Source organism: Macaca thibetana, chromosome 2, assembly GCF_024542745.1.
Source record: "Macaca thibetana thibetana isolate TM-01 chromosome 2, ASM2454274v1, whole genome shotgun sequence".
Lineage (NCBI taxonomy): Eukaryota > Metazoa > Chordata > Mammalia > Primates > Cercopithecidae > Macaca > Macaca thibetana.
The window spans coordinates 105,238,729-105,256,191 of record NC_065579.1 but is presented as its reverse complement, the minus strand read 5'-3'; the positions used below and the strand labels follow the sequence as shown (position 1 = coordinate 105,256,191).

Genomic DNA, 17,463 nt, shown 5'->3' with positions numbered 1-17,463 from the left:
AGACAGGAAGAACACAAGCCCTGCTATGTCCACTCTGAGAATACTGCTCTAATGTGAAGACTTTATCTTCTTCACTTTTTTGGTTTTGGGAAATATAGCAGATCAACCAGCCATTCATTCACTTGTGGACTATCCTAGAAACCAAACATCATTTTCTAAATAGGAAGAAATCTGAATTTTTAAAATTACATTTTAAGACTGGAGTCTTTTCTTTTCCCTATAGTCTACTTGATTCTGCTTAATTTCAAAAGAGTGTTTATTCTAAAATTAAAGAAGAAAGATTAATCAAGTTTCAAGAAAACAATATGCATCAACTCTGAGGAAAACTTCTAAAATCTTTAGTTAGGGATTAGAAAGTCAGAGAATGGTTTTAGGAGCTATGACATCATCTGAGGAAGGTAAGAGTCACATAAGCAATTAGCAAAAATCTTAAGAAAATCACTTAAGTTTCATCAACCTTCAGTACCTCAAACATGCCAGATACTCAGGAAAGGGCCTTCATGTACTGTTATTCATTTGTTATTTATTTTCACAATAACCCAACATACTGGCTCTTGTCTCAGCTTCACAGATGAGGAAACTAAGATTCGGTGTTTAACTAATTTGCAGTAACACACAAACCTAGAAATTTGGGGAGTTGGGATCCAAGCACAGGTATATAATATAAAAGCCTATGTACTTTCCACTCCTTCCAACTATTACATACAATTAAACTGGTATTGTGCCTGATAATTATGGCCTCTCATGGAACCCAGTGACACTGATTCTCCTGGGTGGAAGTTGTGACAAGGAGGATGAAGAAGCTGGCCAATCTAGGAGGCACTACCAAATCCTTTACATGGGAATAAGTTAGTAAATAGATATTTATTGAGCATGAAAATATATGGTATTTCTAAAGGCAAGTTTCTAAAAACCAGGTCCTTCTTTAGGAGAGAATTTTGAGAAAACCAGACACTTACTTTCTTTTAAATATCTATTTTTCTATGAACAGTTTCTTAGTTTCTTAGCCCCTAGGTTCGTCTTTTGGTGAAAAAGCAGATTAATATCCTTTGAGCCATCTCTAAACACTGCTGTGCTCCTGCACGTTTTTGATCCAAAGTTTTAGAACATTTGACACCTGAAAAAATCACTCTTAGGTCCTGTTAGGTAAAAACATTTCCCAGGAATTAGGAAAGTATTATACTATTCCAATCTTTTTAATATGTTGCTGTCATAATTCAGATTTAAAGAGCAAGCCTCAGAGCTGGCTATGTCTCACTGAAAGAATGTCCTTGGGTATAATTTGCTCTTCCAATTCTCTGCACACAAATATAAGAGGACATGCAACTCCACTGGGGCGGCTTCTGAGACAACTAAAGCTCCCTAGTCAACCCACCACTGTTTGTCTGAAATATTAAGTGTATTTCTATTGAAAATGTGCTTAAAAGAAGCCTAATAAGTTGGCCCAAACTACATTTACACAGAAGGATGCCCTGATTTTTAGACAATGTTGGAAATGAATGTTGTGCTATAACTGCCACAGGTCATAATGGCATCAAACAAAGGTAAGTTAAATGAAATCAACTGCATTATGCCATCATGAAAGTAGTGAGGTCTTACGTATTTTTTTTTCAGTCTTAGCATTATATAATCTCCTTTAACAGTGATTTCTATCAAGATTGTTTTAAACCAGGAAACCAATGGTCTAAAACACCATTGCTAAAATTAAAAATAATTATGAAAGAACTGACAACCCAAAACAGTCTGAGTAATCCTACTATAAATGAAGGAAAAGCTCTAACAGCAAATTAGATAGAATCATGCAATTTTAAATACTATTTTATGTCCCTTGTTCCACTGATGTAGATGAATCAGGACCAATCGTTTGCCTGTAAATCAAGATTTCAGTATCATTTTTACATTGATATTGCCCCTAAACAGGTTTAAAGAAAAGCCATGATATAGTCCATAAAGAACTCATATGGAAAAAAATACTGATTTTTCATTTGTGAACTCACAGGAAGCCAAATGCGGAAAAGAAATGAAGATTAGTCAACATAGTAATACAGTGAATCTTCCTGGGAACTGGCTGGAGACAAGGTTTGAGGCAAAAAGGATAACCCAAATTTGTCATCCATCAACTATTATCTAGTGAAATCTCATTGATAGGAGAGAAAAAAGGAAGGAGGCAGTGTGTTACCAAGTCAGTTTAGTTACTTCCTACATGTGAGACTCACCAATGCTAAAACAGGATATCAATGCCCATCTCACAAGGTTATTGTGAGAACAAAATAGCTGTAAATGTATAAAGTGCTGTGTCTGTAGCAAACCATCAATAAATGAGGGCTATTTCTTACTAATAGAGGGAAGAAACCCCTTTCAGAGAGTTGTTTTAAAAGAAATAGCTTTCGAAAGCAAACAATATTTATTCTAAGATGTAGGAATATCACAGGAGACAGAGACAGAGACAGAGAGAGAGAGAGAGAGAGAGAGAGAGAGATTCCCTCCACATAAAATATGTCAGCAAATGTTGGCTAACATCAAAATGAAAGTAAAACTTATTTACTATAGGGTTGAGTAGAAAGTAAGACCAAAACAACTATAACGTTGTAACAAGGAGGACTGCACTTTAGCATCAGATTTCCCCTTGTCCTGTGAGCACCTGCCAATCCCTGGGTTTTGGGTAAAGTGGGTCAAGAGGCCAGGTCTTAGGCAAAACCTAGGCAGCAGGAGGTATTAAACCCTGGAAGGCTGCAATTCTAGAAGGTGGGTGCTCTCCTAGAATTAGGAGGGGAAAATTCCACCAGGCATAGAGGCACTGAAGCTAGGTATGGGTCTCAGCTTGGGTCTCAGGGATAAAGGGCAAAAAGGAATATTAACTGCAAATGAGCACTACTATGAGTTTAAAGAAGAAATCCACACTACTACGTTATGGCCTAACAAACTTCAATCTAAATTTTAATGTGTTTCCAGGTAGGTAACACTTCAGGAACTTGGCAAAACCACCAAATGCAAAACTTCCCCGAAGAAATGTTTTAATTCTGGTTTCAAGGCATTACTACACTTAAGAGTTCCAAGGGACATTAGCTCAAAATAAAACATGTCAAAAACAAAACTAAAACAAGTGAACAAAAGCAAGAGTCAGCAGATTTTTAAAAATTTGAATCAGAACAACAAAACCTGAAGGTATTGAAATCATCAGATACAGAATATAAAATGGCTACCCATAGTAAGTTTAAAGAAATAAAGGAGGACACTGAAAGTATCTAACAGGCAGAAAGGACCGTCAAAATGAACCAGGCAAACTTGAAAAATAACCAAATAGAATTTCCAGAAATGAAAACTGTAATAAATAAAATATGAACTTGTGGCTGTTTAAACAGCAGACCAGTCATGGCTGAAGAAAAGAATTAAAAATAAATAAGCTAAGTACCTAACTTTATAAGCTGGAAAAAAAATTGGATAAACCCACAAAAATGTAGAGACAGAAATGAAGAACAGAAGTTAAATAAAAAATAAAACTATAATAGAGGATCGGCAAAGTCAAAAGTATTTCCTATATAGGTTACTAAAAGAGACAGAAGTCTAGCAAGAGCAAGAAGAACAAATAAACACTAGCAATGTAAAGGGGAAGTAATTATGGGTATGGGAGAAGGCAATTTTACGGCTTTACCATTAAAAACTTGGGTAAGATGGAAAAATTCCTAGAATATAAATTATCAAAATTGATCAAAAACCTTGAATGATTCCCAAACCATTAGATAAATGGAATCAATAATTTTTAAATGACTAATATAAAGAAAACACAATCCTAGATAGCTCAAAGGTGAATTCTACCAAATGTTTAAGGAACAGATAATCACAAACTTAAAAACTGATTACAAAAGCAAAGGGATTGAAGCCCAAACTCACTCCTAAACATGGATAAAGACGAGAATTAATGTCAAACAACAATGAAATGGAGAAATTTTTAATTTGTATTTCCCTGATGACTAATGATGTTGAGTATCTTTTCATTGGTCATTATTTTTTCTTCTTCTATAAACTGTGTATTTAAATCATTTGTCCTTCTCTGTTGGGTTGTTTTATTATTGAATTGTAAGAGTCAAGAGTTTTTTTCTCTTGATGTGACTCCTGATATATGAAACATAAATATTTTCTCCCACTCTGGGATTAGTTTCCATTTTCACTGTAGTATATTCCAGAGAACAAAAGTTTTTTTTTTTATAGAATCCAAAATGTCAGCTTTTTTCTTTTATAGTTTGTGCTTCTAAAGTACTAAGAAATCTAGCCTATTCTAAGGTTAGGAATCCTTTGGTTCTAGTACATGGTGTAAGGTAAGGAACTGGGTTCATTTTTTCCTCCACATGAATATTCATTTATCCTCATTTGTTAAAAAGCCTTCCTTTTCCTCATTTAAGCGCCATCTCACCTTTACCTAAAATTAGCCATATATGAATTGTCTCTATTCTGTTTCATTGATCTATATGTCCATCCTTTTGTTAATACCACAGTCTTGATTACTATATTTTATACTCTTGAAATCAGGCACACAAAGACCTCCAGCTTTGTTCTTCTGAGGTTTTTCTAGTCATTTACTTTTTCCATATACATTTTAGAGTCAACTTATCAGGCTGGATGTGGTGGCTGATGCCTGTAATCCCAACACCTTGGGAGTCCAAGGCGGGAGATAACTTGAAACTAGTAGTTTTGAGACCAGCCTGGGCAACATAGTGAGGGAAGGAGGGAGGGAGGAAGGGAGGGAGGGAGGGAGGGGAGGGGAGGGGAGGGGTGGCAAGAGGGGGAGGAGGAGGGGGAGGGAAAAGAAAAGAAGAAAAAAGAAGAAAGAAAAAGAGAGACAAAGAAAGAAAGAGAAAGAGAGAGAGAAAGAGAGAAAGAAAGAAAGAAAGAAAGAAAGAAAGAAAGAAAGAAAGAAAGAAAGAAAGAAAGAAAGAAAGAAAGAAAGAAAGAAAAAGAGAGAGAGAAAGAAAGAAAGAAAGAAAGAAAGAAAGAAAGAAAGAAAGAAAGAAAAAAGAAAGAAAGAAAGAAAGAAAGAAAGAAAGAGAAAGAAAGAAAGAAAAAGAAAGAAAGAAAGAAAGAAAGAAAGAAAGGAAGAAAGAAAGAAAGAAAGAAAGAAAGAAAGAAAGAAAGAAAGAAAGAAAGAAAGAAAGAAAGAAAGAAAGAAAGAAAGAAAGAAAGAAAGAAAGAAAGAAAGAAAGAGAAGGAGAAAGAAAAGGAGAGAGAGAGAGAAAGGGAAAGGGAAAGGGAAAGAAAGGAAGAAATAAAAGACGAGCCGGGTTTGGTGGTCTCAGCTACTCAAGAGGCTGAAGTGGGAGGATATCTTAAGTCCAGGAGTTGGAGCTTACAGTGAACTATGATTGTGCCACTGCATTCCAGCCTGGGAGACAGAGCAAGACTCTGACTCAAAAAAAAAAAAAGATTAAAACTTCAACATCAATTTCTACACACAAAAAATATCTGCGAAGGCTGGGCACGGTGGCTCACGCCTATAATCCCAGCACTTTGGGAGACCGAGGTGGGCAGATCACGAGGTCAGGAGATCAAGCCATCCTGGCTAACACGGTAAAACCTTGTCTCTACTAAAAATGCAAAAAATTAGCCGGGCGTGGTGGCAGGCGCCTGTAGTCCCAGCTACTCCGGAGGCTGAGGCAGGAGAAAGGCGTGAACCCGGGAGGTGGAGCTTGCAGTAAGCCAAGACAGCACCACTGCACACCAGCCTGGGTGACAAAGCGAGACTCCGTATCAAAAAAAAAAAAAAAAAACCTGCGGAAATTTTGATTTTCACTAGGATTATGTTGACACTACACATCAATACTGGAGAGAACTAACATCTTAACCATATTGAGTCTTCCACTCCATAAGCATATCTCCTCCATTTATTTCAGGTCTTTTAAAATTTCTTTCAGTAGTGTTGTCTAGCTTTTCGTGTGCAGGTATTCCATATATTTCATTAAACTCACCTAATGCTAACCACACATGCTTCAGTTTATTAGCATATCTTGCTTGGAAAATGGGAGTAGTTCAGAAGCCCAGAATAGGATTTGTGAATATGTGAGATAGAATCCAATTTTAACATTTTGTTTCCATACAACTATACTGATGCTATCTTATTGTATTAATACAATTCCTCAATGATGACATAAAAGTAATCTAATAACCCTGATAAATTATTTCTCCTGCAAACGCTTTCAACTGAAATGGAAATTTACTTCACACTGAAATCTAGTCAAGTAGAAAAGGCATATAATCACTCTAAATAATTTGACTACTTAGGTTATCTCTTCTAGAGTTACCATGTCTTCTTGGGGACTAAAAGCTTTCAAACTATTATAAGTTGACTATGTCTGGTGTGAAAGCTATATATTACAAAATTAAAATAAATCATATTTTGAAGAAAAAGTAAATTTTAAAACATATATTTATACAAATAATTTGAGAATCAATTTCTATTTCAATACAGACAGTAGTGAAGGTAAGCGCACTATATTACATAAAAAGCTAGTAAATTAAAAATAGTGGGAATCAATCATTTAATGAGTTAGTTCACTATTCCTCAGTGGCTCCTGCCACTATATCCAGCTAATTTTTTGTACTTTTAGTAGAGACGGGATTTTGCCACGTTGGCCAGGCTGGTCTCGAACATCTGGCCTCAGGTGATCCACTCACCAAGACCTCCCAAAGTGCTGGAATTACAGGCCTGAGCCACCGTGCCTCACCTATAAAGTTTTTTGATGAAGATTTCCTAGTGGCTAGAAAATTCCCTTTTTCTTATTGCCAGAGTAACTCTAAAAATAAAGAATAAAGATGATTCTGGGCAATAAATTCATTTTCTAGCTTATATTAGTACTTGGCCTTAATTACTACCTTGGCAGAGGGAAAAATATAAATTCTTTTTGTGACCTCTAATGTGCTTTTGGCTTTTAAAAAATAGTATGTGAAACATAAATAACTATTTAAAATATGACAATCTTTTTTATAAGACCAGTCAAGTGCAGTATTGAGAAGAGGGAACAAGGAGAACAAGGGGTTCAATCTGTAATGACAAATCTTGTTCTGACAGGAATGCATAATATAATGTCAACATTTTCCACAAATGATGGTGCTCAGATAATCTGTTTCACATCAAAACAAGATTACTGGATAGAGAGATTATGGTTTTAACTGCCTCAGAGGAATGGGGTTTTTCTCTTCTGGTTCAAATAGAACAATTTAGAATAATTTATTTGACTTTAGAGTAATCAGTTATTGATTCTGCAGTTATCAGTTTCAAAACCATAGCCAAGTTAAGTAAATTCAGACCCTCTTACGTTAACTTTGTAGCATTAACATCAAATCCAAAAAGGATTCTTCAAATTTATGTTACAGTTTTTGGAATCAATTTAGTTAACACTGCCAATCATAATTAAAATCTCATGCATAAATAATGGCATAGCATAATAGCTATTCATAATAGCATAATAGCATAATTCACACTAAAAATATCTAAAACATTATTATTTTTATTAGTAAAAGTTTTTAGTTTTAACAAAAATTTTTGAGACCATCTCTGTCACAAATAAGCTATTTCTTTCCATGAAGCTTAAAATTTAACTTTGTTCATATGGTATGTGATATCAGGAAGAAAATGTCAATCACATTGACAATTTTTGTCCTAAATTACTGAATATCTGGCAAACATTCCTTTTTAAACCTCTGGTGTGTACAACTCTGATATTCACCAGGACTTGCCAAAAACATACAGAGAATTCCATATACCATTTACCCAGCTTCATCCACTGATAAGATCTTATGTAACCACAGTACACTGTCAAAACCAAGAAACTGACATTGTTACAATATTATCAACTCCATTACAAAGAAACCACATGTGTAAATTCAAATAGCTATCACCATAATCAGAATTCAGAATGGTGCCATCACCATAAAGATACTCTCTCATATTAAGCCTTAATAGTCACACCCTGACCTCAACCTTCTCTTGGCAAACACAAATCTGTCTTAATTGCTATAATTCTGTCACTTTGAGAATGTTATGTAAATGGAATCATAGAGTATGCAACCCTTTGACTTTTTTTTTTGTTTGTTTGTTTGTTTTTGAGACAGAGTCTCGCTCTGTCGCCCAGGCTGGAGTGCAGTGACGCAATCTTGGCTCACTGCAAGCTCCGCCTCCCGGATTCACGCCATTCTCCTGCCTCAGCCTCCTGAGTAGCTGGGACTACAGGCACCCGCTACCACACCTGGCTAACTTTTTGTATTTTTTTTAGTAGAGACGGGGTTTCACCATGTTAGCCAGGATGGTCTCAATCTCCTGACCTCGTGATCTGTCGGCCCACCCGCCTCAGCCTCCCAAAGTGCTGGGATGACAGGAGTTAGCCACTGCGCCTGACCAAAGTTACATTTTTTTAAGTAGCATCATGCCCTTGAGATCAATCACTCTAAGTTGCTGGATGTATTAATCATTACTCCTTTTTGTTTCTGAGTAGTATTCCATAGTTTTTTCTTCTACGCACCTACTGAAGGATATTTGGATTGTTTCCAGTTTATGCTATCACAAATAAAGCTTTTATAAACATCCATGTAAAAGCTATTATTTGAACAGAAGCTTTCACTTCTCTAGGGTAAAAACAGGACTGTGATGGCTGGGTCATATGTTAAGTATATGTTTAACTTTATAAGAAAAGTCCAAATTTTTCTCCAAGTGGGTGTGCCATTTTACCTTCTAACCAGCAATGTATGAGATCTGGACCCACATCCTTGACATGACTTAGTATTAGCAGTACTTTTTATTTCAGTCATTCTAACAGATATATATTAGTATCTCATTGTAGCAATTATTTGCATTACTCTATTGGCTAATGATATGGCAAAATCTTTTCATGTGCTTACTGGCTAGCCACATATCCTCCTTGTCCCTATTCAAGTATTTTGCCCAATTCCTAATTGAGTTGTTGTATTACTGTTCCATTTACAGAGTTCCATAAATATTCTAGATACAAATCTTTTGATGGATATACAATTTTCAAATATTTTCTTCCAGTATATGGCTTACCTTTTCATCCTTTTAACAGGGTCATTCAAGAGCAAAAATTTTGGTTTTGATGAAGTCCAATGTATTGCCTTTTTACTTTATGGATCATTTCCTTTAGTGCCATGTCTCCACTTAAGACTAGGTCATGAACGTTTTCTCCTAAAATTTTCTTCTGAAAGTTTTATCGTTTTACATTTTACATTTGAGCCTACAATCCATTTTGAGTTAACTTTTTATAAAAAAGGATGAGACTTAGGCAAGTTTCTTTTTTTTTTTCCTTTTGCCTATTAATATCCAACTATTCCAACACCATTTGTTGAAAACACTATCGTTCCTCTACCTAATTGCTTTTGTACCTTTGTCAAAAATCAGTTGTGCACACTTGTGTGAATCTACATCTCAGCTCTTTATCTTGGTCCCTTTAAGTGTCTATCCCTCTGCCACTACTACTCTGCCTTGATTACTGCATAGTAAGTGTTAAAATTACACTGAGTGATTCTTCCAACTTTATTATTCTTTTCAAAATTGTTTAACCATTTTAGTTCTTTTGCACTCCCCTAAAATTTTAGTTTTAATTTAAAAAAATAATTTCAACTTTCCCTATAAATTTTAGAATCAGTTTGTCTATTCTAAAAAAAATCCTGCCAGGAATGTTTTAGGAATTACATTAAATATACAGATCAATAGTCTGGATAGAACAAATATTTTTAATATGTCTAATCCATGAGCATACTGCCTCTCCATTACTTAGGTCTTTTAATTAGCATTGTGTAGTTTTCAATATACAGATCTTGTACATGTTCTGTTGGATTTATGCCCAAGTGTTTCTTTTTTTTCCTTCTTTTTTTTTTTTTTTTTTTTTTTTTTTTTTTTTTGGTAGAAATGGGGTCTTGCTATGTTGCCCAGGCTGATCTCAAACTCCTGGGCTCAAACAGTATTCCTGCCTCAGTCTCCCAAAGTGCTGAGAAGCATGAGACACTGTGCCTGGCCTCATTTTTTCTTGAGCAACTAATAAATGGTACTGTGTTCTAAATTTCAGTTTTCAATTATTCATTGTTATTTGTGGAAATATGATTGTGTGTGTGTGTGTGTGTGTGTGTGTGTGTTTGGATATCTCCAACCATAAACTTGCTTATTAATTCTAAGAGGTTTCTTTTTAAACTCTAATGTCTTCTTGTTTGTAGATTCCTTGGGATCTCCCATGTAGCCAACCATATAATCTGCAAACAGGAAGAGTTTTATTTCTTCCTTTCTATCTCTATATCTCTCATTTTCTTGCTTTGCTCCATTGGTTAAATCTTCCAATATTGTGTTGATAGGAGTGCTGAGAGGTAACATCCTTGCCTTGTTCTCAAATGCAAACTGTCTCTCATCATTATGACATTTGCTGTGGGTTTTTATAAATATCCTTTATCAAGCTGAGGAAGTTTGCTTCTTTGCTAGTTTACTGAGAATTGTTATCATGAATGGGTGTCGAATTTTCTAAAATACTTTTCTGAATCAACTAATGTCATCAGGTGGTTTTTCTTCTTTAGAATGTTAATACAATGGATTATACTACATGATTTTCAAATACTGAACCATCCTTGCATTACCAGAATAAACCCCACTGGCCGTGGTATATTATTATTTTTATATATTGATCAAGTTGTTAATACCTTATTGAGGATGTTTATGTCTATAGTCATAAGAGCTACTCCGTATTTTTTTCTTTTTGTACTGTCTTTGTCTAATTTTGGTATCAAGGTAATAGCAGCCTCATAATATGAATTAGGAAGTATTCCCTCCTTATCCATTTTCTAGAAGACTCTGTATAAAACTAGTGTCATTTATTTGACCAGATGGTTCTTTTTGGAAGGATTTTAATTATAAATTCAATTACGTTAACAGTTGCAGGATTTTCAGATTATCTATTTTGTCTTGGGTGAGTTTTGACAATTTATGGTTTTCAAGAATTTGACCTATTCATCTTAAACTATCATTATGTATGTAAAGTTCTTTACAGTATTTTCTTTTTGCCTGCTTAATGTCTGTGATGTCTGTGGTGATATCTCTTTCTTTACTCTTGATATATTGGTAATTAGTATTTTCCCTCATTTTCTTTTTCAGTTTTGCTAGGTGTTTATCAATTTTATTAATCTTTTATAAATCAGTTTTTGCTTTGATTTTCCCTATTGCTTTTGTATTTTTATTTATTTCATTAATTTCTGCTCTTCATTTTTTCCTTCATTCTGCTTGCTTTGGCTTTTTTTTTTTTTTTTTTTTTTTTTTTTTACAGAGTCTTGCTGTGATGCCCAGGCTGGAGTCCTTTTTTAGTTTCTTACAGAAGAGCAGGAGCTGAAATTGTCTGATTTGAAACCTTGCTTTCTTTTTTCCCTATTATTAGGACTTAAAGCATACATTTTCCTTTCAACAATGCTTTTGCAGTATCCCACAGATTTTAATATATTTTCTTTTAAATTCACTTTGATATATCTTTTATTTCTCTCACAGTTTCCTCTTTGACACAGATCATTTAGTGGGTTGTTTAATTTTTAAGGTTTTCCTGGTTTTTTGTTTTTTCTTGTTACTGATTTCTAATTTGTTTCCATTACGGTTAGAATATCCTTTGTATGACTTCAATTACTACAAACTTGTTGAGATTTGCTCTATGAACTAAGATATTGTCTATCTTGGTGAATGAACATGTTTGACTGAAAAGAATATGTATCCTGATTTTATTAAGTATTCTATAAATTTCAATTAGAGCCTATGGTTGATTGCACTGTTTCGTTCTTCCCTATTCCTGATGACTATTGCCTAGTGGTTATACAGATTACAAAGAGAATGGGTCATTAACCCCCAACTACAACAGTGATTTTTTTTCTCTTTTCTCTATTCAGTTTTTTCAGGTTTTGCTTTATTTATTTTGCACCTCTGTTAGATTAAGATTATTTTGTCTTCCCAGTGAATTGATCCTTCTATCATTTTGTATTGTCTCTTTGTCCCTGGTAGTTTTCTTTGCTCTGATATTGAATTTTTCTTATATTAGTACAATTAATAGTATTTATTTAAGGAAAAAATTATTCACAATATAATGACATGTTATTAATATAATTACCCTGTTTTTCTTTCATGTTTGCATAGCATATATTTTTCTATCTGTAAGCCTCCCTATATCATCATATAGACAAGTGAGTTTGAAGTGAGTCTCATATAAACAACATATCGTTTTTTTTATTGCACAATTCTGCTAAACTCTATCTTGTAATTATTCATATACTAGGATTTAAGTCTGCCATTTTAGTATTTACTTTTGTGTTTGCTCCCTCTATTTTACCTGCCTCTATGTTCCTTTTCTTATTTTTCTTTCTTTTTTTTTTGAGACAGAGTCTCGCTCTGTTGCCCAGACTGGAGTGCAGTGGCCGGATCTCAGCTCACTGTAAGCTCCGCCTCCTGGGTTTATGCCATTCTCCTGCCTCAGCCTCCCAAGTAGCTGGGACTACAGGCGCCTGCCACCTCGCCTGGCTAGTTTTTTGTATTTTTTTAGTAGAGACGGGGTTTCACCCCCATTCTTATTTTTCTGTAGGTTATTTGAACATTTTTAGTATTCTATTTTGATTTATAATACTTTTTATTACATCACTTTATGTAATATCTTAATGATTGCTCTAGAGATTGCAATATACATATGGAGCTGCTCAGTCTACCAGTATTAATTTTTGTTGTTGTTGTTTTTCGAGACAGAGTCTCGCTCTGTCACCCAGGCTGGAGTGCACTGGCACGATCTCAGCTCACTGTAAGCTCTGCCTCCCTGGTTCACACCATTCTCCTGCCTCAGCCTCACGAGTAGCTTGGGACTACAGACACACGCCACCACATCTGGCTAATTTTTTTTTGTATTTTTAGTAGAGACAGGGTTTCACCGTGTTAGCTAGGATGGTCTCGATCTCCTGACCTCATGATCTGCCCACCTTGGCCTCCCAAAGTGCTGGGATTACAGGCGTGAGCCACCACACCCGGCCGAATGTTTTAATACTTAAAATAGAATGTAATTACTCTATCATAATTTATGTCCTTTTCCCTCTCCACTTTATAAAACAGTTTTTTGGTTTTTTTTTTTAGATGTAGTTTTGCTCTCATCACCCAGGGTAGAGTGCAATGGCACAACCTTGGCTTACTGCAACCTCCGCCTCCCAGGTTCAAGCGATTCTCCTGTCTCAGCCTCCCATGTAGCTGGGAATACAAGCATGCAACGCCATGCCTGGCTAATTTTTCTATTTTTAGTAGAGACAGGGTTTCACCACATTGGCCAGGCTAGTCTCAACTCCTGACCTCAAGTGATCCACCCACCTCGGCCTCCCAAAGTGCTGGGATTACAGGCGTGAGCCACCACACCCGGCCAACAGTTTTCTTAAATATTAATTCAACATACACTGAAAATTGTATCAACATTATAATTTTTGCTTTGTATTATCAAACATAACTTTAAAAACTGAAGAGAGAATTAATCTACCCTTTCCATTGCTTTCTTCATTCCTAATGTTCCAAGTATCCTGTTGTCACTTCCTTTCTTTCTGAACAACTTCCTTTTATAGTCATTCTTTTATAACCAATCTCCTGTCAACAAATTTTCATACTTTCTTCCTTCTGATATGGGTTGATTACCCCTTCATTCCTGAAGCATATTTTTGCTGGATACACAATTCAGGATAATCTGCTTGTTTTTTTGGGTTTTTTTTCTTTAAGCAGTTGAAAAATGATGGGATACTTCCTGTCTGCCATACTTTCTGATGAGAAACCTGTTACTCAAATTGTTGTCACAGGTAATGTGTTAAATGTCCTCTAGCTACTTTCAAGATTTCTTGTTTGGCTTTAATTTTCAGAATTTGGACTATGATGTGTCTGAGTATGGATTTCTTTGGGGTTTTCCCATTTGGAGTTCACTAAGCTTCCTGAATCTAAGATGCTTATGTCTTCTGCCAAACTGGGAAATTTCAGCCATTATTTCATTTAAAAAAAAGAAAAAAAATTTTTTTTTTTTTACTCCACATCCTGTCCTCTCTATCTAGTATTCTGAGACTATAGTGTTACATCTTATCTTATTGTCCCACAGGTCTCTGGAAGCAGAGCTCATTTTTTCTATTTTTCTCTCCATTATTTGTATGGGAGAATTTCTAGTGAACTATCTTCAAACTGACCAATTCATTTCTCTATAATTTCTATAGGCTGCTATTGAGCTTATATAATATGTTTTTAATTTTGGTTATTGTATATTTCAGTTCTATCATTTTCATTTGGTTCTTTATAGTTTTTACTTTGTTCCTAAGGTTGTCTATGTTTGTTTGTTTCAAGAGTGTTTGTAATTGCTTGTTGAAGCATTTTTACAAAAGCTGTTTAAATGTCCTTGTCGATCATTCCACATCTGTGTCATCTCAGTATCAGCATCTGCTGAGTTTAGATTTTCCTGATTTTTCATACGACAAGTAATTCTGCACCATATCCTGAACATTATTGTACTATGACACTCTGGTTCCTATTTAAATCATCTATTTTAGCAAGTAGTCAACCTGCTTAAAACTGCAACCTTCTCACCTTTATGAGCTGTGGATGAATGTAAATCTAGTTATAAAAATCTCTGCAGTGCTTTTCTAATTTCCCTCATTTGTGTTATGTAGATGATATAACTTCACCCCACTATCTCCTCAGTTTGGGTTTGGGTGGGGACAAGAACTGCCTCATTTTAGCAGGGCAAGGATGGAAGACAGGGTACTATCCCACAGGGTCTGCCTCATCAATGCAGTGGGGAAGGGAGGGTGGAAGTCAGAGTCTTGCCCACAGACTCAGCTGGGGAAAGCACAACAAAGAAAGTAGAAGTCAAGAGTTCCAACCACAGGTTTCTCCATGGAAAGTTACCTCCTCCTTACTTCATATTCTGCTGAGGTGGGGCACCACTTCATTACTATAGGGTAGGGGGTGAATGTCTAATTTTCTGAGTTCCTCCCGGCCACCCGCCCCCACATTTTTCCAGATTTTTCCAGTTCATTCTACAGTCTCCACTGGAGAGGGGCATCCTCTTGTTACTGTAGGAGGGGGAGGATGTATGTATAAAACAGCACTGGTTATGGATGCCACTGCTGAAATGCCTGTTAGGGTAGGAGAGAAATACAGCTTTTATTGTGTGTTCTCTTAGAGAACAGTAAAGTATTACTAAAAAAGTTTCTGTCTTTTGGGGCTATCCTCTGGCTACAGAGAACAGGCTTTCCTTGGCACTAATTTTCCTTTGTTGGTTTCTACCCACTGGCATTTCCAAGTTCTGTGCCTCTCCAGAGACCAGGTCAGGATATATGAAGGTAAGGAAAGGGAAAAAAGGAGAGAGAGAGAGAAAGAAAATTCATTTGATCCTGAGCCCCCAAATCCCTTGGCAGTTCATTCTCTTTTTTCTAACTTTCTGAGTTTTCCAGGAGGTGAATTATGTGCTTTATCCAGGCCTTTTTGATGTATTAGTAGAAGTAAAATAAAATGTGTTTACTCCATATTGTCCAGAGTTCAAACCCTGTCACTTATTTTTAGTGTAGATATTATGATTATTTCTACATCTTATCACTCTCCACTTTCTAAGTTTTCTGAGAACTTTATTACTTTTTTATTAGGTTTCTATTACTTTTTTTTTAAGAGACAGGGTCTCATTCCTTAGCCTCCCAAGTAGCTAGGACTACAGGCACACACCACCATACCCAACTAAATTTTTAATTTTGTGTAGAGATGGTGGTCCCCAAGGTAGTTTCAAACTCCTGGCCTTAAGCAATCCTCCTGCCTCGGCTTCCCAAAGCACTAGGATTACAGGTGTGAGCCACCATGCCTGGCTTCTATTACATTTTCTATTAATTTATTGGGCCAGCAAAGTGTCAGATATGACATATCCTTGAAGCTTAGTAGCTGCTATAAACTGTTAACACAATTTATTGGCCTTTATATCCACCATTAGGTTCACAAAAGATAAAAATAAATAACTCTCAAGTTGGTTCATTTGTTCTGTAATTATCTGTTTTATGAAAACATCTGGGGACACAACAATGAGTAAGACAGCTAAGATCCCTGGTGCTATGTAACATATTCCAGCGACTGGAGTAGAGAAACTACAGGCATATGAACAATAATGTGTGCTCCTCAGGTTGAAAAAACTCAGTCTGCTATGTTTCAGTAAATACTAAGAATATACATTTGATAAACTGCAAATATTCAGAAATCTAAAACTGCATACTTAGCACAGGTTAATACTTTTACTTGGTACACTAAACTTTAATGATCCAATAAACCAGTAATCAACTACTTACCACATACAACTGTTTCCACAAACTTGCCCATTCTTGTAGAGTTGCTGTAACCTCAGTCACAATAGAATCTTCAAGTGGAACCACAGTTTCATACTGCCTAGAACCAGAGCCACAAAAGACAGCCATATTATCTCTGAAAAAAATCTCAGCAAACTGTTTTCTGTCTTTTACTTGTTTAACTCACATTTTAAATTTATGCAAATAAAAAGTATATCTAATTATCAAAGACCTTTTTATAATGATATACTGCAACAGTGAAAGTGAACTGAATTAAAGAGATTTGGGTTTTACTGCGTAAGTTCTCAGTTTTACTTTTTATAATACTATCCTTAAAACACACTTTTTTAAGAACAGTCTCTAAGCTTTTTTCCTTCAATGAAAACCCATGATACTACCCAAGTCTCGCTCAGATTAATTTTTTTAAATTATTTATGTCCTTTAACATTTTTCTGCATGAAAGTTTGCTCATACCCTTGGTTAAAAAAAAAGATCTGGAAAAATGTGGGGGGTTGTGGCAGGGAGGAACCCACACAATTAAACATTGAAAAGTTTAATGCATACTCCATTATATTGGTATTGTATTTCTTGCAACACAATGTCAGCAGAGGAATTCTAAGTCTGGTAGAGGAATTCTGAACCTAGTAACAGAAAGGTGCTTGGATTCTCTCTGACTACTTCATAAGCAGCATCCACTATAATGCCAGTCCCTGTGCCAACTGTCAAAAATTTATCAGTGAACAAAAATGAACAGGATTACTATCTTCAGAAATCTCTTGGTCTGGACAGGGAATAGGACAGACATGGACAGTAATAAATCTAAAATGAAAATGAAAAGGTACTGATGTGGTTTGGCTGTGTCCCCATCCAAATCTCATCTTGACTTGTAGCTCCCATAATTCCCATGTGTTGTGGCACAGACCCGGTGAGAGGTAATTGAATCATGGGGACGGGTCTTTCCCAAGCTGTTCTCATAATAGTGAACGAGTCTCACAAGATCTGATGGTTTTTATAAAGAGGAGTTCCCGAGCACATGCTCTCTTGTCTGCTGCCATTAAGATGTGACTTTGCGAGGGCGGAGCAAGATGGCCGAATAGGAACAGCTCCAGTCTCCAACTCCCA

At 35.7% G+C, this 17,463-nt stretch overlaps 1 protein-coding gene across 5 annotated transcripts in view; it reads right to left on the bottom strand.

Moving 5' to 3' along the window:
• Positions 1-17,463, bottom strand: part of DOCK3 (dedicator of cytokinesis 3) — a 688,972-nt gene that overhangs the window by 444,476 nt on the left and 227,033 nt on the right. For all 5 annotated transcript variants that reach the window (XM_050780657.1, XM_050780653.1, XM_050780654.1 and 2 more), the window contains exon 5: positions 16,345-16,441. In XM_050780657.1, the coding sequence (XP_050636614.1) occupies positions 16,345-16,441 (97 nt within the window). The remainder of the gene's footprint in view (positions 1-16,344; positions 16,442-17,463) is intronic.